The sequence below is a fragment of the Engystomops pustulosus genome, chromosome 4 (genome assembly GCF_040894005.1).
Source record: "Engystomops pustulosus chromosome 4, aEngPut4.maternal, whole genome shotgun sequence".
Taxonomy (NCBI): Eukaryota; Metazoa; Chordata; class Amphibia; order Anura; family Leptodactylidae; genus Engystomops; species Engystomops pustulosus.
Genome location: NC_092414.1, coordinates 80,766,026 through 80,780,825, shown reverse-complemented (window position 1 = coordinate 80,780,825; position 14,800 = coordinate 80,766,026). Strand labels below are relative to the sequence as shown.

Here is a 14,800-nt window from a genome sequence, read left to right as displayed (position 1 = left end):
AGCCCCAAGGACTCCTACCTTAGTCACAGAGGCCCCTTCTGGGCTGACAACAATATAACAAGAAGTCCTCTACAAGCATGCAGACATATGAGAAAGTCCCATGTGAGGGCCCATTCACGATGAATGAACTTGGCTCCTATCCTATAAACTTTTGTAGGAGATGCTGGCAAAGGACTAATTTTTTTTTAATGAATAAATAAATATAAACTTTTTATCCAAATCCTTATTATTAACAATAACCCCATTTGCTTATTTCAGCAAAATGAATAAAAGATCACCTTCCCAGTGTCATCAATACTTTCTGTTAGCTCTTTTATTACCTTGGGAGAATTGAAGGGTGGAAAGAGTATTTATGTGATGTTGACAGCCTGAACAGCGGTGTCAGCAGAAAAAGCAATCACAGGTTAAGTTCATTTCAATGTGTATGAATAAAGTGACTGCAGTATAATGAATCTGCCTCTTTGGTCCAGCTTCCTAACCCCCTCTCGCAAGTATGAATATATTTTATAAATGTGACACAATTTTCTACTTCTGGGACATTTCATAAAAGGAGAAGTAACAAAACATTATGTTTCAAGTCAGTTCTCGTCTCTGCTACAGAAAGTCACCAGATGTGTAATATCAATGACAATGTATGAATCCTGATTCACCCCATATTTGTTGGTTGAGGGTCTGTTTTAGAACACGCTGCCAAAGAAATTTGGCATTTTTTCCTAAATGACATCAATAGAGATAAATGCAATAGTAAAAACCACATGAAAAGACTGCATGCATATATTTGTGTGCATGTGGTTGAACAGAATAAGCCTAGTACTCCAGCTGTGTATTTAGTGTCCTTGTTGAGGTTATCAAAAATTTGTGTATGAGGAGAATATATGTTTCTCTCACTAACAAACTTGGCTTCATGGTTAGATTGTTTGTATACATCCAGGAATGTGGATTTGGTCGCAGAAGTAACAAGCTATGAAATATTTGCCAATTATTTTATAGCTTTCTCTTAAACCATCAATACACACTTTTAGTCTGTTCAGATTTTAACATCTCTCAAAACTTGTTCTCTCGGGAGGCAAAGGGGCATGGCTGATACATAATTTATACTAACCACTGGCATGGTACACCATGGCAAGGTAGTGGTGGCCAATTATCTTCCTTTTTCCATTTCCTCTATTGGAGAGTCAGAAAAACCTAACTGTTAGCTAAACAATCATTTGCTGAACAGCCATTGAGTTTTTATGAGCATCTTAAGAGGTATTACTGTCAAATTTGACACCTTCTATCACTGATACACATTTGGCTGTGCTACTGGTGGTCAAAAAAAAAAAGATTTGGCCCTTTTAAAAACATCAGTTGATCAGAGCAGCTCCAGATCCTGGATTAAAATATTTTCAGCTTTTTTGATGGGGGAATTTTAGTCTGTAATAATCCTTGCAACAAAGGGGTCAACCATATAATCCTAGCATATCAGTAACTGCTCTCATTAGCCTATGGGGGCTAATGAGAGCAGTTCCCTGTTTTTTTTTTTACTTTGATATATATATTTATATATATGTTTTGCAGGGAACAATAATGTTAAGATGTGATGTGGACATGGTTTGAAACTAATATATTCATTTATTAAAGGGGTTTTTCGACTTTACATGGTCTGTTAAAAAAAATAAACCTGTACTTACCTCCTCCAGTGCTCCCGGTCTTCCGTGCCTCGTTCAGAGCCATACCCCTCATTGTTTAAAGGGGCACGCTACCTCCATTCCAACAACTTCCTCCCGCCTGGAAAGCCACCCATCTCCTGTCCCAATACCTGATACAGAGCTTTGACAGGGGAAGAGTGGGCGTGGCAGGCGGACGGAAGTTATCGGAGGCGTACATATCTGCCTCAGGGAACGGTTCTGACATAGCGCGGAGTGGAAGAGTGGGACCACTATAAGAGGTAAGTACAGGTTTACAACTGCCCTGTCGAATTTATCAAATTTCACACCAGGTTTCTCACTAAAAGCTTGCAAGGCATCTGGACTCATGTTTGGGAAATGCTACACAGGGTTAAGGGCTTGATATGTGCCCGTCTCTGTGTATAACTTTTATTGGGGTAATTAAGGGAGTTATCATCTTTTCTATGATTTCTATAAGTTTTTTGCCTAGTTTACTTGCAGCTATTTAAGCAGCATCTGCATTAACCTCCTCAGTCATTTTTTATTGTCAGGATTACGGGGCTTGGATTATTTGGAGTTACGTTTCCAAATCCTTTATTATATGTACCTAAAACATTCTACAAAAGTATTTTACACAGACCACTCAACTTCAACATCCCCCAAAACAAACATGTATGAAAGAATTTAGCATTTTTTCATATGATTAGTACATAAGTCAGAAAGTTTATCAATAAACTTGTTCATTTGATACATAGTATCAGCCAACCATTCATAATTCATAAGATGGGAAAATGCATGAATAAATGTCCCCTGTTGCATGTTTTAGACACTTTTTCAGGTATGACAGATAAGGGGGTGGGCCTTATTTTGAGGACAGGAATGATTATGAAGAAAAGGCAAGGCTTAATCAAAATCCGTCATAATAAACCAGGGGGACTTATAGATCAATAAACAATATGACTGTGCTAATCTTCTTATATTTGTTATGCATAGCCTACAACTTTTTACATTATGCTAATGAACCACAGTCACGGTAAATTGGTCTACGAGTAGGTGTCCCTGGTTTTCATGCTTGATTTTGATGGTAGATTTCATTTAAGGTGCAACAATGTATGCCAGAACTGTGCCAAAAAATCTTGCACCAATTAAGCAAACTAATAAATAATTAAATATATGGGCCAGAAATCTTAATGATGCGCCAGATTTATCATCAGACACTGTTGTAAATTTGGTGCATTCTAACATTGTCAAGTCTTACTTTGAACAGTTTTGTTTGCAGCTTTTATTTTTCTTTGCTTTGCAAGGTTTATACAAATAAAATTAAGTTACATAATATATTATGTAACTGTAGTTACTTTAGTTTCTTATTTTTCTATTATTTCCAAGATTTTTGCTTGCTGTCAAGTACATACATCCAAAAGCCATAAACTTATCCAAGTCACATATACAGTTGTATTCTTTGGAGTAATCTATGAGCCTGATACAGCAGAAGTACAAAGGTTTCTCCTCTGGATCCTGCTACAGTAACTAAATGTTTGAATGAAGGGAAATATATTAATTTAGCATCAATGCTGTAAAATTCACAAACAACAATTGATGCTAACACTGGAGAAAATATTGAAAATCTATTAACATGTTTCTTCTATATGTGTCATCTCTGGGTATAAAGAGGGATATTTTAAATTGCTGATCTTAGAAAATGTAAGGGATAAAAAAGTTTGCAAAATGTGTCATTAAACATTAATGCAACTTAATAATATAAAATCAGGAAATCCCTTTGGGTCAGTCCAGGTTACAGGGCAAGATATGACCTAGCAATTCTTACATTTTTATCACAAAGTTCAAGAGGTTGGAAGGAGTTATATTGTACCTTTTATATGTAAAGTGTCTATTTCATTAGCTCAACTCTGTAGCAATATTAGTTTAACCATATATCTGTCAATTTAACTACTCATAAAATATATCAATCCCAAGAAAGCACAATGCTTTATTGACTGCAGTGGCAGCGTCTGCCTAATGATGGTGTCTTCATGTCAAGAAGGTCACCTACACCTGTTTGCACCACACACACTGACTGTCTAACAGTTTGACCTATATGACTTCACGAGTGACACTTTAAGGGCCATTAGTCAAATGTTCCTCTGCTGCAGAGTTTTGTATGTTACAGTAGGTGATACGCTAATCCCTAATAGTCACACCTGCTCTGGCAACTGTAATAACTGATTGTCTATGCAGCCTGCCTGGGGGCTACAGGGGGCTACTCCTTCTAAAAACCGAGGTCAACAGTGTGACAAGAAAGTATCCTCTTCTTGGGTGGCTTTGCCATATGCCACAAACATTTTTAAGCAAAAGTAGCAACAAAAACAAAGCAATAAAATATATACGTTAAACATCTATTTGCAAAGTAAAAAGTTAGATCTTCAATTTTTAGCCCACATTACCGTTCTCACCATTTGGGTTGTAAAATGCCACAGGAGACATTGAGGAAACAGTGGAGAAAATGTCTGCTGACCCTTCATATCCTCCAGATATTGCTTCTTTTAGATGTCCCATGAGCAGAGATTTAGTATATTCATTTACCATAGTTGAAGTTTCATAGTCCAAGTTATAAGGATACTAAAAATAATCAAAATGAAGAATAAACATTGAGACATAATATTCCACTTTGTATTTTTTATCTAAGCAGGATTATATCATATATTTTAGTTCAATATATTTTTTTATGCATCATAAATATATCATTCCTATCACATTGTTCACAAAGTCTGATTTGTAGGTGACATGTCATATGGCAGGAAAAGCAGAGATGACTAGTAGGAAAGGAGGAGGTATAGCTTGTCATTTTACATTTTAATTTCCGCTGATTATCAAGTCTGATGGGTCATCCTACACTTTGGATGACAGCTATCATCTGCAGACAGCTGTCATACACTAGTAGGACCTCTTACTAAACTCCTAAGCCCAGAATTAGGAGAGATATGGTCAATAGAAGACCTTTTCTCAAGAAAGTGTTTTAGCATTTAGGACAGCCAGAAACTGAGCCTTCGTCAATTCCCTGGACAGTTCCCTGGAAAGTGGGTTGGTCATCGTGGGCTAGTTGATGGCCACCAAGGTCTCCTGATCTGACCCCCTTAGACTTTTTACTTTGGGGTCACCTATGGCACCCTGCCATGGTTCAGTGAGCACAAACCAAGCGCTCCCTTGGAGCGGAGAGGAGTGAGCAGTGCTCATTGGCCCTTCTCTCCGGCCAAATGTGTGCTACACCCAGGTCCCAGCCCAGGCACAGCAGGAAACAATAGTCAAATTTACCACAATTAAAATGTTTCATCAACAAACAATATACTATGACATTAACCTCTACACATGCCTTACTTGTAAGTGCACTTTGTTTTTGTCAGAGCTACTAATGCTGTATGAAGAGGGCTCACAGGGTGAGCCCTCGTCATACAAAGGTGGGGTTTGCAGCAAACACCCACTGCTAAATTCCAATCTAGCACTGATTGTGAGTATTAACCCCTTGATCGTTGAGCCGCTGGTGATATATAAAAGACAGCGGTGTATGAGCGCTGCCATCTTTGTTGAGAGTGCCGCTCACAGTGACGCACCATTAGGAAGCGATGATGAGTTCCCATGACAGCCTTGGGTCTTTGTCAGACCCGAGGATGTTTGACTTCAGCAGAATCAACAACGTGCCAGTGGCCATATACTGCAGTATACAGAAGTATTACAGTATATGGTAGGAATGATCAGATAGTAAAAAAATTGTAAAAAAAAGTTAAACATTTTTTATATGAAGTGATTACAAGGTCACACAGTCCTCAAAATGGTAGAAATTAAACCGTCAGCTGATCTTGGAAAAAATTACACCTCAAAAGATGGCAAATTGTCTCTCTTACACATTGGGGGGATTTACTAATTGTGCCACAAGGACGACTGTCGGCATCGGAGATCAGTCTCCGTAAAGCACAGCCCAATGTATTAAAGTGGTGCACGGCTGTTAGTGATCACTGGGTAGACGGAATTAATCAGTAGTGCGCCAGAAAAATGCCGACAGTAATGAAGTGTGCGCCAAAATCTTTCATGGACTGCGCCTTAATTTTGCTCTCAGACCAATTTTTTCCTGGTCTATCGTGTGCCAAAAACTGCGCCTAAAAATGCAGACAAAGTACACATAAATGTGGAGGATAATGTGGAAACTTTAGGCCACGCCCATTTGCGCCAATAAAAGACAGAGCTGTCGGGATAGTCAGATGTTCTTTCTGGCGCAAACTCATTATAAATGATCCGCAACAGTTCTGCGCCAAAAAAACATTAAAATACCGGCATTTTTTGGCGCAGATGCGATAATACATGTGCCCCATTGTTTTAATTTTTGAAAATGGATTAAAACAAAATAAAACCTATATAAATTTAGTATGACCATGCTTGTACGGAACCAAAGGATAAAGTAGATGTATCATTTGTAGCGCACAGTGAAAGTCTCGTAAAAACTGAGCCCACAAGAAAAATGCGTTTTTTAGCTAATTTTACCACATTTGGAATTTTTTTTCCAGCTTTCCAGTACACAGCATAGAATAATATATGGGAACGTTCCATGACACTTTATTGCAGAATAGGTGTTTTGTTATAAATGCAACCCCTTTTTGTAATAAAAGCAGATTAGAGATCAGCAGATATTGAAGATAAGGTGAATCAATCTATACAGTGTATTTAGTAAATGTCTACAAGTTACTAAATAATATATTTATAGTTAGAGATATTAAAATATAACTTTTCTTAATTCATAAGGCTACAATACCGCGGGCTAGAACATGTAGCATAAAGTGTACAAGGTGTGTCAGTTACAGTACCATTGAGCAGCCAGTATATGCTGAGTGGCACTGTTGAGTCGGCATACTGGAAAGATCCTCCAACAGAAATCTGTAAATTAACTTTCAATTCAGATAAGAAATCCTCAAAGATAACTTTAAAATGACATGTACATAATTGACACTTGGATTGCTCCCAGGCCTTGAAGTGCAGCAAGAATAAAAAACGGTGGGAGGAATGTATTAATGCTTTTGTGGCAGTTTTGTGTTGGGTGATCCCTTGGTTTTGCAGTTTGTGCCAGTTTCACTGGATTTACAGAGTGGCAGTGCCAAAAAAAGCTCGGTTTTCTGACCATTGCAACTTTTTTTTGTCATCTGATTTGGAAGCAGGTTTTGTTTCCGAAAACCTTTAATTAATTTGTACTTTCCCTAGACCTGTTTGTGGCTCAATTTCTGGCGCCAATTTCTCCTACCAAAAGCAAGTCTTTAGAGTTCTATACTCCTTCCTGAATGTCCGATGTCATTTCGGGTGCCCATTTCTCCTGCCTACAGTGTGCCAAATACATTAAGAACTTGCACCACAATATCAAATCACACTAAAAAAACAGTCAGGCACCAGAAAACTCATAATGTGCCACAAATCAATACATTCTGCCCGGTATTTCATCTATCCATGGATTGTTTCTGGTATTGCAGCTCAGTTCCAATAAATCAAATAGGAGTTACAATACCTCACAGAACTTGCCATGTACAGTATTTCTTATCTTGAATAATTGCTTTATGGAGTTGGGAACTTTGAAAATTTATTAATGACCATTGCAAATTAAATTATTTTTTACCATATTCTCTCTTACTGAAGCCTTGTGGTTTTTATTTAACCACCCTAATATAAATGGTCCAGACGAAAAACTTTGCCTATTGAAAATTCCCAAGAACATCTCTCTGCTGTATTTTAACCTAAAAGACCAATTAAAGTGAAGAATAATGGCCGCTACTTAATGTAACTGACAACGGCACAAGACAACCCGGAGGTCCTTCATGATTGCTGCAGCAGATCCTTCATTCAGCCAATGACATGCCTAAAACTCTTCACAGCAGCAATAAATAGATTTATTAGGGGACCCATGAATAACACCCTAAAGAAAACCTAAGCCGAAATGCTGGATTTTCAGTTAAGTTCCAGTTAGTGCAGCTGCAAGTGGACTCATACATCAATCACTGAGACAAGAGCAAACATACAGTAGCTGACTTGTTCACACCCCCACCACTTACTAGGGAGGAAATGGGCTGCCTGTTCTCATTAATGGGGAAATCAAGTGCAAAATGTAAAATGAAGTGTTGGAAAGATTTACTAAAAAAGATTTACAGAAGCCTGGTGTAGAAAGCCTCCTGATAACCGCACATTGTGGTTTTGTGGCTCATATATAGGATAATATACATCCAATGTCACTGTGGAAAATCAATTATGGTACACCTGTTTAATGTGGTTTTTTTTTGCTTTGTTTATTTAGCAGTGATTTGGAGTCACACAATGTTTCCTTTTGGGTTTTTTTTTTCAAAACTAAAATTCGAATTTTATGTATATTCCTATGTATATTAGAGTTCCTATGTATATTATATGATCCGAGATGATATCTACCCAAATACTAAGGATAACTAAGATATATGCGGTAATGTTAAAACTGACATCAATAGGGAAGATCGACATGATGTTAAAAAATAACATTGTAGGCCGGAACAGGTATATGTTATATTGGTAACTCCAGACAAAGCATTTTTTTCATCCCTGTGAACATAAAAACTTCATAACTTTGGGAATAAGGATTAACAATAACATTTATTGTAGACACCTTTGATAACACTTACATTTGATAAGCTTACAAGTTCAGTAAATGAACAGGATCCAGAGAGCTTCACTAGAGGTCACAGTGGATGGAGAGGTCCATTTTCAACTAAGGATTGTATGTAAATAAGGGGTTTAATCAGAAATTGGCCTAATAAACCACTACCAGTGTGTTGTCAAGCCGTTGAACAGCTTCTAGATCATGTTTCTTTCATGGACCAGCTTGGTAGAATCATCCAGAAAAATCAACTTCGTAGTTAGATGTATAAAGTCAGGAAGGTGGATAGTTTAACATTGCTTTCCCTTCCTCTGAACACCTCCTCCCCTGTTGTTGATATCATGCGCTGGAGGTCAGAAGATCTGATCAATGATGTTACCGGATGCAGAACCATCAAATACAGTAAAGAGGGCATTCTAAGGCAGGGAAAGCTTGACTTCAATGTTAAACTTCCCACCTCCTTGACTTCATAAAACCAATTTAAATCTCACTTCAAAGTTGATTTTCTGGATGATGCCACCACACCAAACCATGAAAGAAACATCATCTAGAAGCTGCTGAGCTGTTTGACAACATACTGCTAGTGGTTGATTCGGCCAATTTCTGATGACAGCTTCCCTTTAAGTCGGGGACTGAGCTCAATCTATGAGGATAAGGGGGGAATTGGAATATGACTTGTATCATGGTACAGCCACTCTTTAAGGGATAAAATAAATACATATATAGCGCTGAATGAACCAGTTACCAGCGGTTGTCGATATGCACTGAAACTGGGGTGCATCAGTCTGCAGAGTAACCTGTTCAATGGTATCAAATGATCTCACATATGAACTGCTAACTTTCCCACTGCACTCACTATACACATGCAAATACTTTAATCTTTGTGCATGAGTTCTCAATGGAAAAAGGGAATTACATCACAGCTAGACATTTCTAGGTAAGGCTTATATACACTGAACCAATTAATAAAATTTAACACGCCTGATGCTCCAGTGACTAAAAAGTGTTTACTATTGCAGATTTCAGATGCCTCCCTACACATAAGATATCCATCCAGTTTCACTGAATTCAGCAAGTTTTATCTGTTTATGGAAATATTAAAGAATTTTTCTGTGTATGGAAAGATTAAAGGGTATTAAATATTGAAAAAAAAAAAAAAAAAAAAAAAAAAAAAAAAGCCACTAGCAGCCGGAGGGGGGATGGAAGAAGAAGGCTATTCGGACTTGTGTAAGATAGTAACGTGAACCTGCATAGAAGAAACAGATAGTAATAATTTGTTGATCAGATAAGGTCCCCTGATTCAGAGGGGCAACATGAATGTTATAAAAGGCTGTATTTTGCAGATATGCAATAAGTAATGTGTAATAATTTAATGCGACCTTATTTTCTGCTCGGTTGCAAGTTTACTGTTACATTATGTAATTTGTATGTCCTTTTTTTTTACTCAATAAAATTTGTTAAAGGAAAAAAAAAAAAAGAGAAAAAAAAATATTGAATATTTATATTTATTGAGTATTTATCTAATCAATAACCCTTTCAAATTTTGATCCTGCTTTAAAGCTGTGTGTATCCATGAGATAGCTGAGAGAGAAATACTTGTATATTTTAGTAGGATGTGGAGATACATTTTGTTTCTCTACTCCATTTAGCAAAAAAATTACATTAATAATAAAACTTTGTTAATTATATTGAATTATTAGAAATTGTGTAATCGGTAAATGGACCTGTCAATGTGTTATCAATTTCACATACTTAGAAATTGATTGCTGATGAAGTCTCCAAAAACTTGATTTGCACATGACAAGCAAAAAGGTGGCTCTTCCTGTTTCCACTTTTGCAAAAATAATAATTATAAAAAAATGAATATTATCGTATTTTTATGTCCATAACATATTTTTGGTAAAAAGCTAAGAAATGTTACTTTCCTTTATATTTGTCCATAATGTCTAGCATCTCTTATTCATTTGATCATCCAAAAGTCTTTTGAAGAAACCACAATATACAAATGGATTATCTCTTTCTTTCTATGTAATATCTATGTAGTAGACCCAGTGGTCTGCTCATATTTCCACACAAATTCCTAATTGTTTCATGATAGTGCAGCTTAATCATCATATTGCTATTACAGTGTTCTTTAATGTTGTAATATTTCAAATACTACTGTCCTATAGCTTGAGAGAGTGGTCCTTGGTTACTTATGTTCCTAATAGTAGCACAGTTTGGGTAAAGATGAATTTCAGTATCTCCTTGGAATGAGACACGAAATAAAATATAAACATTTGTGGTATATTGAGCTAAAACTGCACTATGTACATATGTCCATGTTATGCAAGTATGGTCATTATGGATGTGACTTCATAAATTGCCTGAAATGTTAAGAATGGTATTTACCAAATGCCCAGGTCAACACACCACTCTGTTCCCTGCTATGGGACTGATGGAGCAATGTACTCAGCTGCCACTGTTATTCCCGAAGTAAATGTAGTGGTGTTTATCCATCTGCACTTTTGTCCCATTCACATAGGGCACTTACTAACACATATTTATGATTGGTGGGATTATTGTTTGTTATAAGATAGTTGGTCTAACTCAGATTTAGGTTACTGTATACGATACATAAAATACAGGCCATATGTTGTCCACATTTTATCGACTGATATGTATGTATGTGTTTATGTATGATGTTAGGAGTCCTGCCTCCCAGCGTGGCAAATATTTTGTAATGATAACATGATGATAGTATGGGAGTAGGGCCTCATGGAGGACTATGATCCTAGGAGATCTGCTCCCTGCACAGTGTTCGGCCTGGGAGATAGGACTAACATGAGGGAGATTTATTAGAAGTGTCTGAGGTAAAACTGATCTAGTTGCCCATGGAAAACAACCAGAGCTCAACTTAGATTTTATGAACTGCTGTGGGAAAATGAAAGCTGAGCTGTGATTGGTTGCCATGAGCTTCTGATAAATCTCCCCCTATATATTCATTACTTTGTGGACCAATCATAGCCATATGTAGTTGCTCTTTGGCATTTTTTGTATGTATTCTCTTCAATCACCAATGACTTTGAGGCCAGGTTTACACATGCCAATTCTTTGCATCATTTTAAATAGTCCTTAAAACTACAGACATTTAGAATTGTGGCTTCCAAAACCAGGCCTGGCTATTTGCAATTGTAGACCGATTCATCAATGTCAGATGAAAGAATTCTGTCTAGAGTGTATACCTGATACAAAACAGTCTGCAGTGTTAGAGACATTTATCATGAACTGCCAGACATTTTAAAGTGTAGGTCACAGACATCACTCAATTTATTAGTAGTTTTTACAAAGTGCCAAATTTGTCATTGTGACATTACAGATAGTGGTACCTACTGACATCTATAATGCAAGATAAGAACCCTAAAAACCACTTTGGTCTATTAAATGTATAGATATATATAATTTCCCATAGACAATCCATTTAAAACAGTATTCAGGACTTTTTACATACAGTTAAAATTCTTATGCTGTTACAATTAAAGTGGTTGGCCACTTATAGAAACTTTAACAGGATAAGTATAAAACCCTAAAAGGGTCACCCATATTATACTTATCTTGATAAAGTTTTCTGTTCCCCACCAGGAGTAGTGGGTTGAGTGCCTGCTGGTTTCCTAAGACGTGTACTGCTGGCTTCTGACGAATGAAGATGACCATACAGACCATTACTGTATGTCCGCCCCCTCCCATCATAACCACACCCATATTAGTGGTTGAAGAGGCATGTGGATGGCACAGTAATTTCTGTACAGCCCCTTAATGCCGAGCACCAGTTGGGCATATACAGTGTATAATAGAGAGTCCTCAGTTATTTATCCAGCAGGTGAGTATTCAACAAGGCAAACTTAAAAATGTAATAAAAAGTTAAAAAGAAGCATTTCATATGAGTAATAAGAACAATATGGATTGTAGCGTTGGTGGAGATCCCTATGACATCCTGATAAGAGAGATACCCTTTGTAAGCTTGAAATTTTACAGAGAGAGGATTGATGTAGGAGTCTCTATACTTTATATTGTTGACAGTTAATATTGAATCTACAGGAGAGAACTACAAATGGCAAACACCAAGGTCCTCTAGTACCTTTCTATAGTGTTCTAGTTTATCTACAGAAACTGCTGAGATGTAACGCTCATTTCTATATTTTACAAGTGGTCCAATGCCTTCATTACAACCAAACCCTGTGACAATCATTGCACCACTAATAGCCATGTTTCCATTATTTTATGCATAAAAACATATCCTGGCAGACATTTTATGAACATGAAACATCTGCAACTGAGTAAAAAGATGAAAAACTGATTCATGCTTTTGTCAGCAATACACCCCTAGGAAAAGTCTTACTACACCATCTGCCTAACTTCCTGCCAGAGGGACAAGAGACAGGGGCAAATGTCTGTCTGGTTAAGATATGGTTTCAAGCATTTTTTGAAATGTTTGGAATTTTAAAAACAAAACCTTCCATGATGTAGTTATGAAATAAGTATCCATGGCACAAGCATCTCATGTTTATAAAGAAAACAATAGTAGGTTTTTGTTTTGTCTTTTGTTTTTTAATTTTACCTTTGTTGCCCCCAACAATCTTATCAGCACTCCTTTAATTGAAGGAATAACAGGAAACACTTGTAGGCGTTGAGCTATACCAAGTAGGTGTAAATGAAAGAAGAAGAGTCTCTTTCTAATCCTACAGAAGACTTGTAGATTAGGCAACGTGTGAAAACACTCACAAAGCAATAAGTGACTACTAATTGTCCAATGCAAAAAGATAAACAAAATTTCAAAGAATAGAAGAAAAAAACAGTACCTTATATTTTCCTGTGAGAATTGTGTTTTCAATGGCCATTCCTGTTTCTTTTACAAATGCTCTAATCCTGTATTGAGTAATGATGCCATTTGGTTGCTGCGGTCTTCTCCAGCTTACTGTTATATAGTTGGCTTCTATTTCTTTTGCATTTAAATCAGATACTGCACTGGGTACTGGAAATGTGCGAGAAAAAGAACATAATTGAGAATCAAGTCGAAGCAAAGTCTGGGTGTTCAATCCATATTACAATCATTTTCTTCCTTTACTTCCTTATATTATATAGCCAGTAATAGGAAAGGTGAAGGCCATATTCAAAGATTCTACTTGACCAAAATATTTGAAAAAATCCCACTTGAATATAACCTACCACACACAACTGCACAGCCCTATACACCTGTCAACTATTGGCAATTCTTTATACAAATATAGGCAATCCCCGGGTTACATACAAGATAGGGTCTGTAGGTTTGTTCTTAAGTTGAATTTGTATGTAAGTTGGAACTGTATATTTTATCATTGTAATCCCAGCCACAACTTTTTTTGGTCTCTGTGACAATTGGATTTTAAAAATGTTGGATTGTCATAAGAACCAAGATTAACAATAAATCTTCATTACAGACACCTGTGATAACTGTTAAAGCGGATTATTGTAGCCTAGGACTAAAGTACAATAAATTACCAATATCCAGTGGTCCGTTTGTAACTAGGGGTCGTATGTAAGTCGAGTGTTCTTAAGTAGGGGACCGCCTGTATATTGAATACATTTGGCAACTTAACTTTATTGGACACCCTTTGTGTATACATTTAACCTTTTAACGTCAATGGGGGAATTTATCAGGGCCAGGATCAGTTTTCTGTTGTCCAAGCCCTGAAATAGGTACAATTCCTGGAGTACGGACTGGAATAGCACCTATTTTCCCCCTTATGCGAACTCCACACCAAGTCAACTTGGCCTGTGACAGAATGGCAGGACCTGGCACAGAATTGCCTGGCAGCACAACCCAAGCTCACCCGGCTGGTGATGGGCACGAGGTTCACATCATACCATACACGGTGCACAATGCTTCTATGAGTCCATGGCTTCATTCAATATATTTCTGGTATATACATCAGTCATGCACAATAAACATGCAATAAACCCCATCTAGATGTCTCTCACATCTACTGAAAAGCACACAGCTCACTGTAGAGGAGACATACACACTAGGGGACATTTTATAAGAAGCTGATTAATCATATAATTTTAATATATTTGTTTCCAATATATTTGTAGAAATTCAGGAAACATGGAAATACAATCTACAACATTACTGGGAGTACATTCACACAGATATCACCATTGGAAAACTTCAGTGCTAAAAACAAGGTACTATCATACCTGTTAACCTGATCTATATTACCTGTATTCTATATATTATTTATTCTATATATAATATTTTGGGGTTTAACTAGGTGTATTTTTATATAAGAGTTTATATTTCCTTGTTCTTTACTGTCAGTAAAATAATAAAAAAAAATTAAAAAACTGCAGATACTTGAAGCATTTTAGGGATCTTACCTATGTGAAAAAAGCTGGCTTTCCAATTTTAACCCCTTCAAGAGCAAGTTTTTTTGTGTTTCCGTCTTTCACTCCTTCTACAAGTCGTAACGCTCAGATTTTTTTTTGT

At 36.8% G+C, this 14,800-nt stretch overlaps 1 protein-coding gene across 3 annotated transcripts in view; it reads right to left on the bottom strand.

The window, feature by feature from the left end:
• Positions 1–14,800, bottom strand: part of PTPRQ (protein tyrosine phosphatase receptor type Q) — a 212,927-nt gene that overhangs the window by 138,286 nt on the left and 59,841 nt on the right. For all 3 annotated transcript variants that reach the window (XM_072146492.1, XM_072146491.1, XM_072146490.1), the window contains 2 exons: positions 13,134–13,306; positions 4,097–4,262 (listed from right to left, as the gene is read on the bottom strand). In XM_072146492.1, coding sequence (XP_072002593.1) covers positions 4,097–4,262; positions 13,134–13,306 — 339 coding nt within the window. The remainder of the gene's footprint in view (positions 1–4,096; positions 4,263–13,133; positions 13,307–14,800) is intronic.